The sequence below is a fragment of the Mytilus californianus genome, unplaced genomic scaffold (assembly GCF_021869535.1).
Source record: "Mytilus californianus isolate M0D057914Y unplaced genomic scaffold, xbMytCali1.0.p SCAF_3, whole genome shotgun sequence".
Lineage (NCBI taxonomy): Eukaryota > Metazoa > Mollusca > Bivalvia > Mytilida > Mytilidae > Mytilus > Mytilus californianus.
The window spans coordinates 114,449,077-114,472,834 of record NW_026262679.1 but is presented as its reverse complement, the minus strand read 5'-3'; the positions used below and the strand labels follow the sequence as shown (position 1 = coordinate 114,472,834).

At 32.0% G+C, this 23,758-nt stretch overlaps 2 protein-coding genes across 3 annotated transcripts in view; one reads left to right on the top strand and one right to left on the bottom strand.

The window, feature by feature from the left end:
- LOC127735875 (uncharacterized) overlaps nt 1–23,758 on the bottom strand; it is a 125,331-nt gene that overhangs the window by 68,481 nt on the left and 33,092 nt on the right. The window lies entirely within an intron of this gene.
- LOC127735877 (GPI transamidase component PIG-S-like) overlaps nt 1–23,758 on the top strand; it is a 35,354-nt gene that overhangs the window by 2,187 nt on the left and 9,409 nt on the right. For both annotated transcript variants that reach the window (XM_052246279.1, XM_052246278.1), the window contains exons 2-11: nt 11,547–11,686; nt 14,360–14,456; nt 14,883–14,975; nt 15,380–15,508; nt 16,711–16,844; nt 18,930–19,047; nt 21,295–21,356; nt 21,816–21,930; nt 22,353–22,442; nt 23,189–23,364. In XM_052246279.1, the coding sequence (XP_052102239.1) occupies nt 11,547–11,686; nt 14,360–14,456; nt 14,883–14,975; nt 15,380–15,508; nt 16,711–16,844; nt 18,930–19,047; nt 21,295–21,356; nt 21,816–21,930; nt 22,353–22,442; nt 23,189–23,364 (1,154 nt within the window). The remainder of the gene's footprint in view (nt 1–11,546; nt 11,687–14,359; nt 14,457–14,882; nt 14,976–15,379; nt 15,509–16,710; nt 16,845–18,929; nt 19,048–21,294; nt 21,357–21,815; nt 21,931–22,352; nt 22,443–23,188; nt 23,365–23,758) is intronic.

The following is a 23,758-nucleotide window of genomic DNA, read 5'->3' as shown; positions in this document are numbered from 1 at the left end:
TCACCTAGCTCTAGGTCTGTTCGCCCTGATTTTGGCCTTCTTTTACTCTAGGGGTCCCGACATTTTTGGATTTTACTTATGGGGTCCCGGTCCATAAAAGTACGTTTTTTGTAATGATATTAAATATTTACTTCTTTACCTGTTGTAAGAATAAATGGGTTGCTGAAAAAGGCAAAATTTTAATTAGGCACTGGCTACGGTTACATTGAAATGTAACAATAATAAAAAAGTTATTGTTACATTGGAGACTAATTGCCAGAATGCAGGGTTGGGTAAGGAACTGATTAATTACGAATGTAACAATAATATTCGTGTCTACGGTTACGTTGTGTTATTGTTACGTTATATTAATAAACTTTAACCTTCTATAGTTTCGTTGCTTAATTCTTCGATATGTACTTGATAATAATAATAATAATAATAATAATAAAATGCTCCGCAGAGGTCGAACCCTGAACAGTTGGGGCAAGTATGGACAAAACATTCAAGCTTGATACAGCTCTGAATTTGGATTGTGATTAAATATTTGACACAGCATAGGTTTCTGACACAGAATGAATGTGGTCTAAGAACTTAAAATATTTTAATTTACCTATTATGGTCCAATATCCAAAATCTAAATACATACATGGTTAGATTCAGCATATCAAAGAAACCCCAAGAATTCATTTTTTGTTAAAATTAAACTAAGTTTAATTTTGGACCCTTTGGACCTTAATGTAGACCAATTTGAAAACGGGACCAAAAATTAAGAATCTAAATACACGGTTAGATTCAGCATATCAAAGAACCCCAATATTTCAATTTTTGATGAAACCAAACCATATCATTATTATTTGCTTTTATATATACTGTGGATTCATTTTTATTCGTGGTATACCAATTTTCGTGGGTTTCGTGGGTCACAGCGAACCACGAATTTAAGAATTCAACGAAGAATAATCCCGAGAAATGTGTATGGAGTCGGATGTTTATTTCCGGTTATGTTATGCAGTTCTAGTATAGTGTTGACTAGCGATAAACATTGTAACACAACACATGTTTTTATTGAAAGAAGATACAAGTATTTTGGATTAAATCAATAATAAATATATCGAATATCAGTGATAATTTACTTTTTAAAATTGATTAAAACTGTTCATGGGAAATAACTGCAAGTTGTTAATTACCGTGTCATAGTTTGGTTTACTGGTAATTAAAAATCAATAGGATTAAGTACGGGGATATTGCCCGTAGGTATTATTGCTTATGACAGGAACATTTATTTTCACACCTTTTACTTATATGACTGTTTATTATATCGTGATTAGGGAAATGAGCTTTCAATCATTGAGTCTTGAATGCCTTATAAAATTCCGACAAGAAATTATAAATTGTAAAACAAACAAATAATTAGTTGTCTCTGTCCATTATTGTAATAGAAGTTTTCAATGAACACTTTAACCTAGAATGACCAATAAAGGATTTTGACAATTCAAAACTTTTTCAATTAATTCCTTCTTTTTTGTTTGTTTTATTATTGATGAAACCAAGGAGGTTATATGATCTAAATTAAAAAGAAATCCACGAATTACGTATCTGAATTTTTTTTGTTGTAATCAGCGATACACGAATTTACGTATACCACGAAACGTCTTTTTTTCTCTATCCACGAAAATTGATACCCACGAAAATAAATGAATCCACAGTAAATCAAAAATAACCAACTTAGAATGGAAAACTTTAAAGAAAAAAAAAAGGAAAAAAAAAAATCCCCCCCATCCCAATTTTTTGAACCCCTTATGATTCATTACCCCCAAACTCAATCCCAACCTTCCCTTTGTGGTATGGTACATTGCAGTACAATTTCAGAGAGATCCATACACTTGAACACAAGTTATTGTCTGGAAACTTTAAAAATGCTTTTTTTTGGCCCCAAATTTCTAAACGTTTAGGGCAATTACCTCCAAACTCAAACCTAGCTTTCCCTTTGTGATATGGAACCTTGTAGTACAATTTCATAAAGATCCATAGACTTACACACAAGTTATTGTCCTGAAACTAGAAAAATGCCCCTTTTTGGCTCCTAATTCCTAAAATTTTGAGGCAATTACCCCCAAACTCAATCCCAGCCTTCCCTTTGTGTTATGGTACCTTGCAGTACAATTTCAGAGAGATCAATACACTTAAACACAAGTTATTGTCTGTAAACTAGAAAAATGCTTATTTTTGGCCCCTTATTCCTAATCGTTTTGGGCAATTACCCCCAAACTCAATTCCAGCTTTCCCTTTGTGATATGGAACCTTTGTAGTACAATTTCAGAAAGATCCATACACTTACACACAAGTTATAGTCATGAAACTAGAAAAATGCTTGTTTTTTGTCCCTTTTTTGTCCCCTAATTCCTAAAATTTTGAGGCAATTGCCACCAAAATCAATCCCAGCATTCCCTTTGTGATATGGAACCTTGTGGTACAATGTCAGAGAGATCCATACACTAACACACAAGTTATTGTCTGGAAGTTACAAAAATGCTTATTTTTGGCCCCTTTTTGGCCCCTTATTCCTTAACTGTTGGTGCCATAACCCCCAAAATAAAATGGTATTGAACCTAATGGTAAAATTTCATAGAGATCCATTCACTTAAACTAAAGTTATTGTCAGGAAACTAAATGTGTCTTCGGACGATGCAGACGACGAAATGATAGCATTATACGACGCAAAAATTTTTTTGCGGTCTTATAATAATAATAATGATATTATTATTATTATTTAACAAATAGTGTTTTTAAATAGTTTTAAGTATAAATTGTATTAATGTTCTTCAAGATACTACTAAAATTTTAATAGTGCTGAAAAATATAGTACTGTAGATCAATGTTAAGAAGAAAAGTGTTCACCTCTATGTATTTAAATGCACTACTACCTTTATTACTGTCAATATACTTTGAACAATAGATGAAGTGATTCCTATTACAAAATTTGTTTTGGGTGAACAATTTAAAACTTGGGATGCGTTTGAATCGAAACTAAAATAATATCAAGACTCAAATTTTATACAGTTGTACAAACGCAGTTCTAGTTCAAACACGGATATTGCAGAGTGGAATTGTAAAGTCCGCAAAACCGACGTGCACATTGCTGCATCACTCGTTTGTGAAGGCTGCCCGGCTAGAGTGGTTTCACCCAAAAAATGCTTCAAACTGAAAAATGCTCCCAAAACAACATACTGGATGAGTAGAAACTGCTGTTGTAAATAAAATTTAAAAAATTGTATGCAATATTGTAAAATTCAAATAAAAATTTTCAAGTTTTATTTTAATACACTTGAACACACCTGCGGCATAGCGGGTCCGTGACTGAATTAAAGTATCTGATTATGTATAAACCTTCTTCTTAGCCTGGATTTTATTATTGGTATTGTCATCTGATTACTAGATGCACGGTTTATCTGCTTTTAAAATCTTTCTGTTTAAACACGTTGACCTGGAACTTATTAGTTATTGGTAATATTAATTATTTGGAAAAACAAAAGGGCCTGGAATGGTGTAAATTTTAATCAACAGTTGAACACCATTGTCCTATATTAGTTATATATCAAGTTGAAGTCTTTGATTTGCCGTTTTTACATCATGCCGGCTTACACATTGGAAACTGTACCTACGCCTTATTTTAAGTCTGGATTTTAAGTATTCATATTGTGATCTTATAAAGTCATACTGACTTAAAAAACTACAACCGGAAACAATGTGACAATGATTGAATTTAGTAATGTCAATCCTTTATAATGACTAAGCTATTTAGGTGTGATTATGACCTGTGTATATAGCAAATCCTAATTGCACCGTTTGGTGGTGTGCCTGACAGATGCGAAACGTACAGATTATGTAATAGGTAACAGGTGACAAATACTATTGGTATCAGTATCAGATTCGACCCGGAACTTGTTAATTATTGGCAATATTAATTATGTGGAAAACAAAAGGGCCTGGAATGGTGTAATTTTTAATCAACACCATTGGCCTATATTAGTTATATATAAAGTTGAATTCTTTGATTCGTCATTTTTACCCCATGCTGGCTGACAAATCGGACCTTGTTATTTTAGTATTATAGATATTACAAGTCCCAGCATACATTGAAGTGCATTAACGTAACAATAACACAACATAACCATAGACACAAATATTATTGTTACATTGGTAATTAATGAGTTCCTTACCCAACCCTGCATTCCGGCAATTAGTCTCCAATGTAACAATAACTTTTTAGCTTACCTGGCCCAAAGGGCCAAGTGAGCTTTTCTCATCGCTTGGCGTCCGTCGTCCATCGTCGTCCGTCGTCTGTTAACTTTTACAAAAATCTTCTCCTCTGAAACTACTTGGCCAAATTTAACCAAACTTGGCCACAATCATCATTGGGGTATCTAGTTTTTAAAATGTGTCCGGTGACACGGCTAACCAACCAAGATGGCCGCTATGGCTAAAAATAGAACATAGAGGTAAAATGTAGATTTTGGCTTATATCTCTGAAACCAAAGCATTTAGAGCAAATCTGACAGGGGGTAAAATTGTTTATCAGGTCAAGATCTATCTGCCCTGAAATTTTCAGATGAATGGGACAACCCGTTGTTGGGTTGCTGCCCCTGAATTGGTAATTTTAAGGAAATTTTGCCGTTTTTGGTTATTATCTTGAATATTATTATAGATAGAGATAAACTGTAAACAGCAATAATGTTCAGCAAAGTAAGATCTACAAATAAGTCAACTTGACCAAAATGGTCAGTTGACCCCTTAAGGAGTTATTGCACTTTATAGTCAATTTTTAACCTTTTTTCATAAATTTTTGTAATCTTTTACAAAAATCTTCTCCTCTGAAACTACTAAGACAACTTTAACCAAACTTGTCCACAATCATCATTAGGGTATCTAGTTTAAAAAATGTGTCTGATGACCCCGCCCGCAAACCAAGATGGCCGACATAGCTAAAAAATAGTACATAGGGTAAAATGCAGTTTTTGGCTCATATCTCTGAAACCAAAGCATTTAGAGCAAATCTGACGGGATAAAATTGTTCATTAGGTCAAGATTTATCTGCCCTGAAATTTTCAGACCAATCAGGCAACACGTTGTTGGGTTGCTGCCCCTGAATTGGTAATTTTAAGAAAATTTTGCAGCTTTTGGTTATTATTATACGACCGCAAAAAAATTTTTGTGGTCGTATATTGGTATGACGTTGGCGTCGTCGTCGTCGTCGTCGTCGTCGTCGTCGTCGTCCGGCGTCGTCGTCCGAATACGCATTAGTTTTCGCACTCTAACTTTAGTTTAAGTGAATGGATCTCTATGAAATTTTACCATAAGGTTCAATACCACAAAAGGAAGGTGGGGATTGATTTTGGGGGTTATGGTACCAACAGTTAAGGAATTAGGGGCCAAAAAGGGGCCAAAAATAAGCATTTTCTAGTTTCCAGACAATAACTGTGGAACGGTGTATGGATCTCTCTGAAATTATACTACAAGTTTCCATACCACAAAGGGATGGTTAGGATTTGCTTTGGGGGGTTATGGCTCAAACCGTTTAAGAATTAGGGGCAAAAAAGGGGGAAAAACAAGGTTGTCCTGGTTAATGGACAAATACTTTAGTACAAAACATAATTTAAAGCAGTGTAAGGGAGATAAATCAAATTCATCATTGAAATTATCTCCCTTACACTGCTTTAAATTATGTATAAAGTAATGGTTAATGAACAATTCAGATAATTTAAAACAGTGTAAGGGAGGTAATCCAAATACAACGTTTTGGTTACTTCCCTTACACTGCTTTTAGCCTTTTAAATTATGTTTAAAGAAATGCATATTTATAAAGGAAGACCAGTAAAAATATCTGCAAATGTTGCATCTTTTTTTTTTACAACAAAATCCATATGAAAGATTTGACACTATATTTTAAATTCTATTATAAAATAGATTAAGTTAGCACTATGGTAAATTTAAATGGGTAATTATAGTTGCAAACTCCATTGGAAATTTGAATTGAGATTATGACCATATCTTGAGGGAAAGAATTTTTTGGGGGAAAAAAGGGGGGGGGGGGGTCAATTTTTTCTCATTTCAGATTTCAGAAATTAAAAAGAATTATTCTTCAAATATTATTTTTTTTTCAAATTTCAAATATTGAAAAATTTCAAGAAGTAATCTTTAATTGGACAGTATGCGCATAAGATTTGTAAAATCTTTGACCACATTTATTTATTTGTTATGCCGAATCTAACCGTGTATTTAGATTTTTAATTTTGGGTCCAGTTTTCAAATTGGTCTACATTAAGGTCCAAAGGGTCCAAAATAAAACTTTGCTTGATTTTAACAAAAATTGAATATATGGGGTTCTTTGATATGCTGAATCTAAACATGTATTTAGATTTTTGATTTTTGGCCCAGTTTTCAAGTTGGTCCAAATTGGGGTCCAAAATTAAACTTTGTTTGATTTCAACAAAAATTGAATATATGGGGTTCTTTGATATGCAGAATCTAACCATGTATTTAGATTTTTGATTTTTTGGCCCCGTTATCAACTTTGTCCACATTGAGGTCAAAAGGGTCCAAAATTTAACTTAGTTTGATTTTAACAAAAATTGAATTCTTGGGGTTCTTTGATATGCTGAATCTAAAAATGTGTTTAGATTTTTCATAATGGGCCCAGTTTTCAAGTTGGTCCAAGTTTGGGTCCAAAATTAAACTTTGTTTGATTTCAACAAAAATTGAATATATGGGGTTCTTTGATATGCTGAATGTAAACATGTATTTAGATTTTAGATTTTTGGCCCAGTTTTCAAGTTGGTCCAAATTGGGGTCCAAAATTAAACTTTGTTTGATTTCAACAAAAATTGAATATATGGGGTTCTTTGATATGCTGAATCTAACCATGTATTTAGATTTTTTATTTGTGGACCCCGCTATCAAATTGGTTCATATTGAGGTCAAAAGGGTCCAAAATTAAGCTTTGTTTGATTTCAACAAAAATTGAATATATGGGGTTCTTTGATATGCTGAATCTAACCATGTATTGAGATTTTTTATATTTGGGCCCCGTTATCAACTTTGTCCACATTGAGGTCAAAAGGGTCCAAAATTAAACTTAGTTTGATTTTAACAAAAATTGAATTCTTGGGGTTCTTTGATATGCTGAATCTAAACATGTGTTTAGATTTTTGATAATGGGCCCAGTTTTCAAGTTGGTCCAAGTTGGGGTCCAAAATTAAACTTTGTTTGATTTCAACAAAAATTGAATATATGGGGTTCTTTGATATGCTGAATCTAAACATGTATTTAGATTTTAGATTTTTGGCCCAGTTTTCAAGTGGTCCAAATTGGGGTCCAAAATTAAACTTTGTTTGATTTCAACAAAAATTGAATATATGGGGTTCTTTGATATGCTGAATCTTACCATGTATTTAGATTTTTTATTTGTGGGCCGCTATCAAATTGGTTCATATTGAGGTCAAAAGGGTCCAAAATTAAACTTTGTTTGATTTCATCAAAAATTGAATTCTTGGGGTTCTTTGATATGCCAAATCTAACCGTGTTTTTAGATTTTTAATTTTGGGTCCCATTTTTAAATTGGTCTACATTAAGGTCCAAAGGGTCCAAAATTAAACTTAGTTTGATTTTAACAAAAATTGAATTTTTGGGGTACTTTGATATGCTGAATCTAAACATGTGTTTAGATTTTTGTTTATGGGACCAGTTTTCAAGTTTGTCCAAGTTGGGGTCCAAAATTAAACTTTGTTTGATTTCAACAAAAATTGAATATATGGGGTTCTTTGATATGCTGAATCTAACCATGTATTTTGATTTTGGAAATTGGACCATAATAGGTAAATTAAAAAAATTGAAGTTCTTAGACCACATTCTTTCTGTGTCAGAAACCTATGCTGTGTCAAATATTTAATCACAATCCAAATTCAGAGCTGTATCAAGCTTGAATGTTGTGTTCATACTTGCCCCAACTGTTCAGGGTTCGACCTCTGCGGTCGTATCAAGCTGCGCCCAGCGAAGCATTTTATCTTGAATATTATTATAGATAGAGATAAACTGTAAACATTAATAATGTACAGCAAAGTAAGATCTACAAATAAGTCAACATGACCAAAATTTTCAATTGACCCCTTAAGGAGTTGTTGCCCTTTATAGTCAATTTTTTACAATTTTCATAAATTTTGTAAATTTTCGTAAATTTTTACAAAATATTTTCCACTGTAACTACTGGGCCAAGTTCATTATAGATAGAGATAATTGTAAGCAGCAAGAATGTTCAGTAAAGTAAGATCTACAAACACATCACCATCACCAAAACACAATTTTGTCATGAATCCATCTGTGTCCTTTGTTTAATATGCACATAGACCAAGGTGAGCGACACAGGCTTTTTAGAGCCTCTAGTTAATTATTGTTACATTTCAATGTAATCGTAGCCAGTGCCTTTTAATTATTTAAAGGTAATTTTAATGGGACCCCTAAAGTAAAAGAGTGCAATAATGCCTTCTTTTACTTTAGGGGTCCCACAACCTATATATGGGTAATTTTAATGGGACCCCTAAAGTAAAAGAGTGCAATAATGCCTTCTTTTACTTGAGGAGTCCCACAACCTATATACAAGCCAATACTATATAAACAATCAATACAACAGTATTATTAAAACAATAGCACAATGCATTTTAAATACACAATATATTGTGGGACCCTCCATTTTTGTCAAGCCTGCGACTTTTGTTTCAGAAAGCTCGACATAGGGATAGTGATCCGGCAGCGGCGGCGGCGTTAGCTAACTTCTTTAAAGCTTTATATTTTAGAAGGTGGAAGACCTGGATGCTTCATACTTTGTATATGGATGCCTCATGTTACGAAGTTTCCGTCAGTCACATGTCCAATGTCCTTGACCTCATTTTCATAGTTCAGTGACTACTTGAAAAAAAAGTTAACATTTTTTGTAATGTTAAATTCTCTCTTATTATAAGTAGTAGGATAACTATATTTGGTATGTGCGTACCTTGCAAGGTCCTCATGCCCGTCAGACAGTTTTCACTTGACCTCGACCTCATTTCATGGATCAGTGAACAAGGTTAAGTTTTGGTGGTCAAGTCCATATCTCAGATACTATAAGCAATAGGTCAAGTATATTCGGTGTATGGAAGGACTGTAAGGTGTACATGTCCAACAGGCAGGTGTCATCTGACCTTGACCTCATTTTCATGGTTCAGTGGTTATAGTTAAGTTTTTGTGTTTTGGTCTGTTTTTCTTATACTGTATGCAATAGGTCTACTATATTTGGTGTATGGAATGATTGTAAGGTGTACATGTCTAGCTGGCAGGGGTCATTTGAACTTGACCTCATTTTCATGGTTCAGTGGTCAAAGTTAAGATTTTGAGTTTTGGTCTTTTTTTCTTTTACTAAATGCAATAGGTCAACTATATTTGGTGTATGAAAATATTTTATGATCTACATGTCAGTCGTGCAGGTTTTATTTGACCTTGACCTCATTTTCACAGTTCATTGCTCAGTGTTAAGTTTTTGTGTTTTGGTCTGTTTTTCTTACTATAAGCAATAGGTCAACTATATTTGTTGTATGGAAGAATTGTTAGCTGTACATGCCTGCCTGGCATGGTTCATCTGACCTTGACCTCATTTTCATGGTTCATTGGTCAATGTTTAGTTTTCTTGGTTAATGTTAAGTTTATGTGACAGTTGTAATAAAGCTTTATATTTAGGACTATCAACATAATATCAATGATTAGTAAAGAAGGCGAGACATTCCAGCGTGTGCACTCTTGTTTAATAGTAATGTTGGGATCCCTAAAGTAATAGAAGGCCCTGATTTTTAATTTTTTGTTGTTGTCTTGTTGTATAATGTTTATTATTTGAATAGAGTTTATTAAATTTTGTTGAAAAATTTGCCGAATATTTATGTTGTATTGCTGCTTCCAGATAATTATATTCCTTTGATTTGCACTGTAGAATACAGGCCTAGAATACAAGGTATTCAATATAAAACAACTGAAGACTGAGATAACTGCATGTATTTAATTTTTATTAATACATTTTAACAATTTCTTGTGTTTTTCTCATTTATATCACACTGGTATATATAAATTTTATTTTGTCATTACAGATTGGTTCTCAGTCCTCAATAATTCTAATCATTTAATTTAGACAGTATAGTGATAAATGAATTTATAAATACCACAAAGTTTCCTTTTTATGTTTTACAATTCATTCATCATTGTTTTTACTCATTCCAAGCTGTCTAGTTTGTTTTAAATGCTGTTTTCATTATAAATCCACCAAAAACAATTAATACAACAATCAGTGAGATCAAAGACATCATAACTATGAACAGTTTATCTTCCAAACAAGCAATTAATTTCTAAATATTGCCATATTTGTTCATGAATTCCAAGAAACATATACATGATATATATTTTGTTTAATACTTACCATATAAATATATGAATAAGTTTATAAAACCTTAACATGGTATACCATTAATATTAATATATTTTTTAAATAAAAGTAGGGAGAACGCACCTAGGGGGAACAGATTCTATGGGAAAATGAACCAAGGGCGAACAGACCCAGGGCCAACATGTAATCAGGGCAAACGGACCTGATACCACATTTTTCTCTCACACATTTCATGAGCAAAAGTCACAAGATAATGATGACATCCAATGTTACACCATAGCCCAAATAAATAAATTATGTCATCTTGAAGGGCTAATTAAATTTTTTGCTGTGCAGCATTCCTATGACTTAAAGGTGGAGCCATTATTTTCGTCTGGACTCTTGAGAAAAAATTTGCTCTCAAACCTGAGCCTCAATTTTGCCATGAATTCTTCATTGATGACTAGAATTTTTTGCATATATACAAATACTTGAATACCTTTTGTGTGCTTGTTGGTCCAAAATATTTCCAGAAATATTCATAAGTAAAGAAAAAAGATTGTTCCGGTCCTTCAAATTTTACATATAGTTTGGTTTAAAACTGATCATCAAGATTATAATTTTGAGATACATGTCACTTTTACTCAATTAAAGTACAAATGTCAGTTTTTTTACTGGAAAATAATAAAGACATAGTAACCTGTAACAAAAGATTTCAATTTCTGACATTAATTGTTATTTCCTAAACTTTCTATTTTAATTTTTTTTCTCGACCTAATTTCCTAAACACATTTCAGTCAAGGGCTTTAAGAATTGGCCATGACAGGAAATTTTGTCTGTTTCTGGACACTTAATTGAGACTGAACATTGTTTGCTGGGTAAAAAGAATACTAAACCTCTTATTCTCTCCTCCATTTCATCACATCCTTGAAATTGCACCATTATTTTTCTCTATCCCTATAAATTAAAGGTTGTCCATAAAGATTTCTTTGATTTTCCATGTTCCATCATTTTTCACAGTTTAAGATAATGTAGTAGGTGCAGATGATATGAAAAGTTGTTTTTTCCTTGCCTATCCAAACTCCCAGAAATATATGCAAGTTTAAGTATTTATATATTTCTTTTTCAGAAACCTGGACCCAGATATATGCTGCTTTGGGAGTTGGTTTTGTTTATATCGTCATTGGATTACCTTTATGGTGGAAAACAACAGAAGTATACAGAGTTAGTCTTCCTTACTCAGATATAGAGGACTTATATCAAGCAAAGGTAACAATCTTACTTTGTTAACATTTTGCTATGCATGGACCAATTTAAAAAAAAGGATATGATGTTGGGATACAGTCACCCAAGCTGTAAATAGTAAAATACACAAATAGTATGATAATGTCAGGCAAATAACATGATAATGTCAGGCAAATAACATGATAATATCACACAAATGACATAATAATGTCACACAAATGACATGATAATGTCACACAAATGACATGATAATGTCAGGCAAATAACATGATAATGTCAGGCAAATAACATGATAATATCACACAAATGACATGATATTGTCAGGCAAATAACATGATAATGTCACACAAATGACATGATAATGTAAGGCAAATAACATGATAATGTCACACAAATGACATGATAATGTCAGGCAAATAACATGATAATGTCACACAAATGACATGATATTGTCACACAAATGACATGATAATGTCACACAAATAACATGATAATATCACACAAATGACATGATAATGTCAGGCAAATAATATGATAATGTCACACAAATGACATGATAATGTCACATAAATAACATGATAATATCACACAAATGACATGATAATATCACACAAATGACATGATAATATCACGCAAATAACATGATAATATCACACAAATGACATGATAATGTCACACAAATGACATGATAATGTCAGGCAATTAACATGATAATGTCACATAAATGACATGATAATATCACACAAATGACATGATAATGTCACACAAATGACATGATAATATCACATAAATATCATGATGATTTCACACAAATATCATGATAATGTCATGCAAATGAAACAGTTATGTCACACAATAACATAGTAATGTCACACAAAAAACATGGTAATGTCACACAAATTAAACATGACTAAGAAACTGAGTCAACTTTTTGATGATCTAGTTCAAAGTAAAAGTTTATATGTAAAGTAAGAATTGTCACACAATAAAAACAGATAAGTATGACTTGTTGCCTTCTTTTTTGTCCTTACACCTGAATGCTAAGAAGAATTTCAGTAAATTTGGTTTAATTGAGAGATTGTCTATCAAATCAGTTGATGTTCAGCTCACCCATCTCAACTGAACTATGTTATACCCAGACTCTCAGTTGAAATATGTTATACCCAGACTCTCAACTGAAATATGTTATACCCAGACTCACAACTGAACTATGTTATACCCAGACTCTCAACTGAACTATGTTATACCCAGACTCTCAACTGAAATATGTTATACCAAGACTTTCAACTGAAATATGTTATACCCAGACTCACAACTGAACTATGTTATACCCAGACTCTCAACTGAACTATGTTATACCCAGACTCACAACTGAACTATGTTATACCCAGACTCTCAACTGAACTATGTCATACCCAGACTCACAACTGAACTATGTTATACCCAGACTCACAGACTGGGTTGTATTTTGCATTAATGTCTGCTTGTTCATCTATCCATCAGTCTGTTCATTGGTCCTTTCATGTTTTTCTGTATTAAAAGAGAGGTGAAAGATACCAAAGGGACATTCAAATTCATAAGTCGAAAATAAACTGACAACAACATGGCTGAAAAAGAAAAAGACAAACAGACAAACAACAGTACACAAAACACAACATAGAAAACTAAAGACTGAGCAATATGAACCCTACCAAAAACAACAGTTCATGAAACACAACATAGAAAAATAAAGACTGAGCAACACAAACCCCACCAAAAACTGGGGGTGATCTCAGGTGCTCTGGAAGGGTAAGCAGATCCTGCTACACTTTTGGCACCCGTCGTGTTGTTCATGTAAGTACAAACCCCATGATAAGTCGAAACATTTTAAAATTTTGAAGCATGGTAAGAGATTTTCAAATCTGTTGGAGAGTCAGTTCTGTTTGATGATATGTTGAATTCTTAATATACCCACTGTGAATGGAATCTCACATCAATGTCTGTACTATTACTTAGCATGGCATTGCATGCAACTCATTGTTCTTACTGTGGGTATGAGTGGTGAAAATTTCAATCCGACTCCTATGAACTGATCTGTGTTGTCAGATAACTGTCTCTTTGAAAAAAGTAAAATAACAAAAATACCGAACTCCAAGGAAAATTCAAAACGGAAAGTCCCTTGTCAAATGCCAAAATCGAAAGCTGAAACATATCAAACGAATGGAAAACAACTGTCATATTCCTGACTTGGTACAGGCATTTCCTTATGTAGAAAATCTCTTTAAAATATACCCCACAACTCATAACAATCTTACTTCAATGGTATTTTAAAATGCAGTATGAAGCAGTGTAATATTTTGTTTCATTTAAATATGGTCACTACACCAATGTAGATTAATGGGTTGGGCTGTGTATCCTTAATAGTGATCTCAAGTTTGATTATGGTGTTTCAGCTTTCTATATAATATAAAGGGTACTTTTTAATTAAGCGCAATTCTTAACATATGGCTATACATATGTTAACAGTAGCTTGTGTCTGTAAAAGAATGTTTCAGTTTAAATTTATCACAAGTTATACTGAAATGTTTTTCTTAAAAGAATTGCAGATCTGTAGGAATTTTTACGTGAGTTAATGAGTAATTGACAACTTGGATACAGTCTATTACTAAACATAATAATACTACTGTATTAAAGAAATTTTTATTTTATATTTTTCAGTTGAAGTATACAGTTGATTTGGAGGTCATTAATTTTGATGTCCAAATAACTGATGTAGACCTAACCTCATTATCAGGACTTCTAACATCACACTTAGGTACTCTTCTTAAGTTATTGTACACCACCACAAATATGTATGAGATATATTTTGCCTATCTGAAATTTTGTTTAATTTTTTTTTTCTTTTCATTGCTATATTAAGGGAAGGATATACAAATACAGTTCATCCATTTAAAAAGTGTTAGATAAGTAGATATGATTGGTTATGAGACAAACTAAAGACCAAAGGACGAGGACATAAACTGCTACAGGTTACTGTGCAGTCTAGATCTTCAAAAATGAGCAGTTATCACTAGTTTCTAATGGATGATTGTGAAATATTTATAGGAGATATTTTAAGAACGAAATATCATTGTGCTTTAAGATAAAGGATGCCAGTTCAAATAGAACTCATATTTTTCTTTCTTCTCCTGGATATTTTTGTAAAGGTATTGTACTTTTTTAATGTTAATTTTTTTTCCAGCTTCTAAAGAAAGTGATATCTACAGTAAATACAGAGTAAATGTTCGACAATGTACAAAGGACGAGCAAGTTCATGAAAAATTGGAATTACCAGGTAGCGTCATATAGCTTCTTATGAATTGTCAAAGATTTAAATGATAACATATGTCCAACATTCACCAAACTTAGCTTGAGAATGGCACTTGGAAAGAAAAAGACTCCTGTAGATTTTTGGGTCAAAGGTCAAGGTCACAATACCTTTTTTCACATCTTTTAACATAAATTGTCAGCAGACTTTACAATCTTCATCATCAAAATGAAGTGATCAGTAAGCTACTGAAAAATCTGTTTCTTCTACTACAATTCCATAACGATTGCAACTCAGCTTATGTACTCATGTTGTTTTTTTGAGTTTTTTTTCCTTTTTGTTTGTTGGTACATAAAGGACAGAGTTGGATAATAGACTGAAATTTAAACTTTCCATTTATGTCTTGTTTTCAAGTCTTTTATTATTTTTAGGTTTAGATGAAAAGTTACATGTAGAAGATGAAAAACAGAATAGATATGAGATTTATTTGTTACCAAAGAAACTAACAAAGCCTTACATTGGTACCCATCATGCACTGTATTTGTCCACAAAAGGCAGAGGTAATATATTAATGTAATATTTAAGTTTTACATTGTAGAAAATAATGCTAATGTTATTATTGTTAAATATCTCAGTTTCATATCTTATATGGTCATATGATATTGTCTTTGAATTTTAGATTATGATGGTTTTTGGGTAAAGATTGCATGAAATGCAATCAAAACCCTATGGTACTGACTTGATTTCTAAATCTTCCAAGGTTTATCACTACTTTTGAGATACACAAAATATAGTGCATTGATCATAACATTCTATACATCCTATCCATGAACATTTCCAGAAATTTATCAATGAAATATATACTCAGATATTCAAGTTACAAAATGATGTTATACTTGTCAAGAAAAATACACAACTTTTGCAAGGTGCAGGAATCTAATATCTGTTCTAAAAATATCATTGATGTCATTGTTAAAGTCATTTTTAAAAATTTGAGTTATCTTCCTTTGTCAAGAATTGTAAACCACTGCTTTATACAATGCAATATTTAGTTTTACCTCCCACTCATAAATTAAAGCAATCTTTACCCTTCAGTGCTTGCAAGCACTTTGATTGAGAGAAATTAGTGCCATATCAAACAATTGATATATATAAATAGTTATGGAGAGTTAAGGAATTAAACTCATCATATATAACAGGATTAAAATTTGTACGCCAGGTATGTGTTTTGTCTACAAAAGACTCATCACTGACGCTTGAATCAAAAAATTTAAAAAGGCCAAATAAAGTACGAAGTTAAAGAGCATTATGGACCGAAAATTCAAAAGGTTTTGCCAAGTTCAGCTAAGGTTATCTATTCCGGGGTTGGAAAATCCTTAGTATTTCGAAAAATTCAAAGTTTTTGAAAAAAATAAGTTAAAAGTTTGAATGTGACTGCTCAAAGGTGAATTCTTGAAAATACTGTACCTTTTGGACAGTAGACTGATGTCAGGAAAATATATCAATATTTTGAATTACAAAATTATTGTCAGTTTCGAATGACATTGTACACCTGGTAAATGAAAGCTTTCTATTATAGAATTATCTTTTGTATCAGATGACATTGTACACCTAGTGAAAAAAAGCTTTTTACATGTATTACAGAACTATCTTCAGTATCTGATGACATTGTAAACTTTGTAAATAAAAGCTTTCTATTATAGAATTATCTTCTGTATTGGATGACATTGTACATCTATTAAAAAAAACTATTGTATTACAGAATTATCTTCAGTATCTGATGACATTGTACGCCTTGTTAAGGAACATTTAGTTAGAGAATCAGTGCTGACAAAGACTTATCAAGCTACTAAAGGACAGAACCAAGCCAAGAAAGGACAGAAAATAAACCAACAGGTAAATTATTTCAGGAACTTGATTTTGTTACATTTTGGTTAATATCTTATTGCTTAGTTTTCACATTAATGTAATTTATTATATGGCTAAAAATTTTCTGTTTTCTCATTGGCTAAAAGCATAGGAAATCTTCTTTGATAAAACGTTATATTCACAGCTTCTCAAATCATGAGAGGTTAATATAAGATTTGGAACAGTGTCTATGTACCTAAATATAGATATTCCAAGGCAACGTCAATGATGTAGGTTTGTGACGTCATGTAAATTCCCGTTTTTTTCTTTTCTTCTTGTTTTCGGTGTAATTTTTCTCTTCTTGTTTTCTGTGTATTTTTTTTAGTAAACTTTATTGGATATTTCAACTGTTGAAAATTAGCAACTGCAAAAGCAGATGATAAATTATATTTAGTATAAAAACAGTTTTAAAAGTATCTTGAACAAATACTAGAAAATTGGTGAAGGATAAACAGTCATATAATAAAACAATTGTTGACTTTTGATTTCAGTTGATAAATCATTGTATCAACCTCATCAAAAGTCAATAATTGTATAAGATTTTGGCATTATGTTACTACAAGGCACAACCACATATTCTGATATAAAAATAATGAGACCAGTATCCACCAGAGATGAAAAAAACAAAATAAGGATTATCTACAGGTCATTGTATGGCTGTCAACAAAAGATCCATACCATAATTAGTAAGGCAGTTAGTCATTGTATGGCTGTCAACAAAAGATCCCCACCATAATTAGTAAGGCAGTTAGTCATTGTATGGCTGTCAACAAAAAATCCCTACCATAATTAGTAAGGCAGTTAGTCATTGTATGGCTGTCAACAAAAGATCCATACCATAATTAGTAATGCAGTTAGTCATTGTATGGCTGTCAACAAAAGATCCCTACCATAATTAGTAAGGCAGTTAGTCATTGTATGGCTGTCAACAAAAGATCCATACCATAATTAGTAAGGCAGTTAGTCATTGTATGGCTGTCAACAAAAGATCCCTACCATAATTATTAAGGCAGTTAGTCATTGTATGGCTGTCAACAAAAGATCCCTACCATAATTAGTAAGGCAGTTAGTCGTTGTATGGCTGTCAACAAAAGATCCCTACCATAATTAGTAAGGCAGTTAGTCATTGTATAGCTGTCAACAAAAGATCCCTACCATAATTAGTAAGGCAGTTAGTCATTGTATAGCTGTCAACAAAAGATCCATACCATAATTAGTAAGGCAGTTAGTCATTGTATAGCTGTTGTTGTGACTGTGACTTTGTCTACATGTCCGTGATTACGCAGTAAGGTGTTAACGTTGTTTTCCCGTATTTTGACGTTGTATGATAGTGACGTGAGAGGGGATAGATGGGTTGACGAATGAACAAGATAGCTGAAATGGTTTGAAATGTCGGAGTGTATGCCGTGTGTTTTGTATTTTATGTAACGTCTGTATAATACATGCAGTGTGAATAAATCGTGACTGTTATTTTCTACAAAGATGGTGTTTAGTTATAAATTATGAATGCTCGGAATTCTACGTTTACAACAGCTGTCAACAAAAGATCCATACCATAACTAGTAAGGTAGTTAGAATGTTTTTCTTCATACAAGCCACAACATTTAACACCCTATCAAAATTTGAAGATTTGGTATAATTGCCTATGAGACAACTTTCCAACCAAGACCAAATGACATAGGAGTAATCAACTATAGGTCATAGTACGTCTTTCAACAATGAGCAAAACCCATACCCCATAGTAAGCTACAGAAGGCCCAAAATGACAAATGTAAAACAATTCAAGCAAGAAAACTAAATGCCTGATTTATGTAAAAAAATCTAGGGACAGGCATATACATAATGTATTTCAATTTCAATAGATCACTTTCTGATGTTCTATTATTCTACTGAAAAAGTTATTGAATTAAAAATGTATCATGTTGCTACTATGTTTCTATTGCATTCACTTAAAGGCAAGATGTTTTTTAGTGGAGCTAGTTTGAATGCTTCAAAATACCAAATTTAATCATGGAAAGAAAGTTACAACTAATATAAAACCATTTGTTTTTTTCTAATTTTTCATACTTTTAGCCAGATAAAGAAAGCATGAGAGCTGTCAAATCAAATGATGAATATGATATAACCTTTAGCCTTGTGAACCCTCAACCTGACATTTTAGACATCCAGTGGGATATAGAACATGGAGTTTGTGAGTAATTGTAACAAACAAATATACAAAATTACCCTTACTTGTGTGAACTCTCAATCTGATATTTTAGATGTCCAATGAGATTTATAATATGAAGTTTGCAAGATCATTGTAAAATTATACTATATAATAATACCCTTACCATTCTGCAACTAAAATGATGCATAAAACAAATGGTCTAAATCAAAGTCATTTTGTTGCATATAACACATGTTCCTGATCAAAGTTATTTTGTTGCATATAACACATGTTCCTGATCAAAGTTATTTTGTTGCATATAACACATGTTCCTGAGGCTTAAATTAAAATATTGTTTGTTTGCAGTTTACCGACCGACCTTCGAAAATCCGCCCGACTGTGAACATTTTATTGCTTTAAATTTGAAGAAATTATTTTTAATACTTCTATTGACTCGATCCAGAATTTCTGGTTGTTTCCGGAATTAAAGTTCGGTTTTTCTTCCCTTCCTGTCAAGCGTTCATCGGACCCTTTAATGGTAAAGCACATGGAGATTGTTTACAGGTATCCACGAAGTCATGGAGGAGTACTTTATTCTGTCGTCTTCTGTCAATTTTAAGACAAATAATACACAGAAAAGTTTCATAGTAAACTGTTTATACTGATTCAGGCAGAATTGCACACGGAATGATGTCTTCGATGATATCATTGACGATGATGCAGCGGATATTCATAAAACCGACACGATAACTGTTTCTGTCAAACAAATCGGATACAGAATTTTTTGAGACTGACTTTAAAATTATGGAACCAATATCAGTGGTTCAACAATTTGACAGCAGCCTGAAGTATGCCATAGTTTCTTTAAATCGTCGTGAAGACGACAAAGATGAAACCACTCCTACGTGACTTCATGGATACCTGTAAACACGCATGTACGGTGGAAGGACGCATTTGAAATGTTAAATCAATAAGAAGCCACACAAACTACACAAAGATGCAGAGAAAATGAATGGTTGGCTTGAGAAATAAATATATTATCTCTGTATCAAATCTTCGATTGCAATGAGTATGCTCCTTTAGGATAAGGGGGGCTGTCCCACTCATTGCAATTATTCTCTCTCTTACAATATTAAATATACACAAACTGTGTGGCCTGTGTGAATTGAATTGAAATATGTCCTTAGCTAGGAGCTATGCTGTCAATTTTTTTATGCAGTCAAAACATTTCAGTACAGTACTTTTAATGGGGTGCTATGGAAGAGGGGCGAAAGATACCAGAGGGACAGTCAAACTCGTAGATCGAAAATAAACTGACAACGCCATGGCTAAAAAATAAAAAGACAAACAGACAAATATAAGTACAGATGACACAACATAGAAAACTAAAGACTAAGCAACACGAACCCCACCAAAAACTGGGGGTGATGGATTTCACCACAAAGCTAGTCTTAAGATTTTTGTTTGTTTTAATTAAAGCCTGGCATCAACATATATCTTTCCAAATATAACCTTTATAACAGTCAGATGTCTAATATATTGTTTTTAAGTTGTCTTTTTTTTTTAATTGAGGAAGATTTAATGGTTGATTTTTTTTAACACACTCCTAAATTGTCTTTTGAATCTTTAATATCTACATTTTTCAATGCAAATACTCTACTCATGAAAACATTCTAGTAAAGATGCATATATGTCAGTGAATATGTTTCTTTACAACAATTCTAGTCATTCCTTGTTTATAAGTGTTCCAGTTTTTCATAATACCATAAATTTACGTCATAAATTGTATAATGACACTATGTTAAGTTTCAGTTTTGGTTACAAAGTTGTTTACCTGAAAATGCCTGTTCATTTCATGTTGGTTTTCAGTGTTTGTTGTTTTGAAATGTTTTTTCTTCACAAGAAACTTGGTTTGTGTTAAACTACTTGTTTAAACTTTATTCTGGCTGATAAAATAAAATATTTTTCCTACCTACCGACCCTGCAGTCTGAAGGTACAGTCGGAAAACTGCAAACAAACATATTTTTAAGGTTGGCCTGATCAAAGTTATTTTATTACATACAGATGTTATTTTTATGCCTTTTATTGTATTTAACATTTAACATCATCTTTTATGCTTTTTAATTTTGGAAATATAGTAAATATATACATATTGAGAGTAAGAAGACTAAATCATGTTGATAGAGAAGAGGTAAAAGGGGCTTGTAGAAAGCCATATATTTCCAAATTACTGTTTTATTTTCATAACGACTTAGCTTCTTTTTAAATGCTTTTGATTATTTTTACAGCATATTTAGACCCATTGATATTAAAAATTGAACAGTATGCAAAGTTGAACATCAAATCACAGGTAAGTCATATCTCACTTGAAATTGGCTGAAATATTGCTCAATTTGAATAGGCGTGAAATAATTTTACCACTAGACATTAAGCAACAATCAATCAATCTAAAATAGGTCAGTCTTTTTCACACTTAATATTTGACATATGGCTTAATTTCCTTTTTACCTCATAGACACACCTCTCCCTTAAAACAAAGACAATTTGTACTCAAGAGTTGATTTTTTATTTTATTCAAATTTACATTAATGTATGTCACATGCCTAGATTTTTTTTTTTAAATTTACATTATTATGTATCTTGCATGACTTAATTTTTAAGCATGTTTACAAATTTACAGTAATGTATGTTGCAAGACTTAATTTTTAATTTGCTGTTTAAATGTTCAATAATGTATTTTGCAAGACTTACATTTGCTGTTTTATGTATTCAGAAATTTATTTTCACAAGAGTTTCATGTAATTAACAGGTGATGTACTATACTGGGTTACTGAGAAGACCAAAGTCAGACGAAAAGAAAGGAGAATTTTACTATGATATGGATGATTTACCTCACACTATCAACCCATTGGAGGTCAAACTAGGTGAGGAATTGATACCACTGTATAAATCAAGTTCTAATTCCAAGATTTTATTACAACTAACCTTAATTTGACCCCTGTTGACCTAATGATGTTTGTAAAATAATCACTATTGGTCTGTGACATCAAATTTTTTCTATTGTGATGCTTAAAATAATAATTAATACAACCCCTTTTAAAAATGGCAATCAATTTTCAAGGTGTATGAAGTTCAAGACCACAAGATATTTCCTATTACTTGAATGCACAGGATATACTCATGTAAATGGAAAGTTTGTCTCTTTTATGCTGTGTTTAATCATACATTTCTTCTTCTCATACCAAGTCAGAAATGTGACCTTCAATTTTCATTTATTCTAAATTTCTACCTGTAATTACAAAATTTAATGACATGTATTAAAGATATTGATTCATTGTTTTTACAGGATCACATGCTTCTAACAACCCAACTTTAAATTTTTTGACATATGTCCCCAGTAGAAATCAACATCCATTATATATTTGTCAGAGAAAAGGTAAGTCAGTTTTATTTTTACACATATTCTATTCAGTTTTCTGACTATGGTGATCCTTTAGAAATTTTTAAAAAGTGAATGAATTGCTTGCCCATTGAGCAAGGTTATCATTTTCTTCTGATAGGGTTTATATGATAGATGAAAAGTGTGTATTTTCTATTCATAGTTAATATTAGAATACAAAATATAAGATGTATGCAGAATTTTTAAGAGAACAGATTTTATAAACAGGTTACAATATAGCATTATATCTATTTGGCTTTCAAATTATTTCAAGAATACTATTCAATACTTCTTGAATAGGTATGTAGCTTTGGTTAGGGCCTATCCCCCAATATTAAGTCCATTATTTCAAGATAAAAAAATTCAAGATAAAAAAAAGTGTTTCAAGCTGATGCATAAACATGTCAGAAAGTGTTCTAATAAAGCCTTAACATTTACATCACAAATAGGCCTAAAGTAGAGATTTTGGTGGAAGTTGACAAAGTTTTCCGGATTTCAACTACATTGAGTTACAGAAAATATAGAGATGAGGGTTAAACAAACTAAATATTCAAGTCAGATAGGCTATTTATATAAAAAAAAATTCCTATGTAGTCAATGTTTTAACTATAAAACATGGTGATTATTGCCATTTTATCCTAATTTGAAATTTCAGCAAGAAACAGAGACCATTTTGGGGCTGAACTTACTCCTTTATTTTAAAACCCTCAACTGTATGAATTGAATATGTATATTTTTTACAGGTGTGAAAGTGGAAAGTAACTCGTTCCTTAGTCCACGATGGGGTGGCATCTTTATCTACAATGTGCCATCCCCAGGAGCCAATGATACTCTGCCTGTCCCAGTCAGTATGGATATGAAATCTGTAATGGAAGTGTTTATAACACAACTTAAGCTTCTACTTAATATTCAGTCAGTAGTAAGTATGAAGCATTTAAACTAACAATAATTTGTCTGTTTAGGATGTGTGTTTAAATTACCCTTGTTTTTTTTTTCTCAAATTTTCTCTATATATAAGAATATTTTTTTTATCGTACACTATGTGCCTGCACTTTTTGTTTTTCACCACAAAAATTAGAAAAAAGCACGAAGGTATAATAGTTTTGATTATAAAAATCAAGAAAAAAATCAGGCATATTTTTTTACAAAAGATTAACATCTATAATTGATACTGAAAATTAGGATATTTTATACTGAGGAGTATTTTATTGTTGTGGGTACCTGATTTTGTGGTTTAATTAAAAATTGTATCTTTGTTGTAAACTTTACATGCATTTGTATTTTATTAAACATTAACATTTTGGGTTTTAATT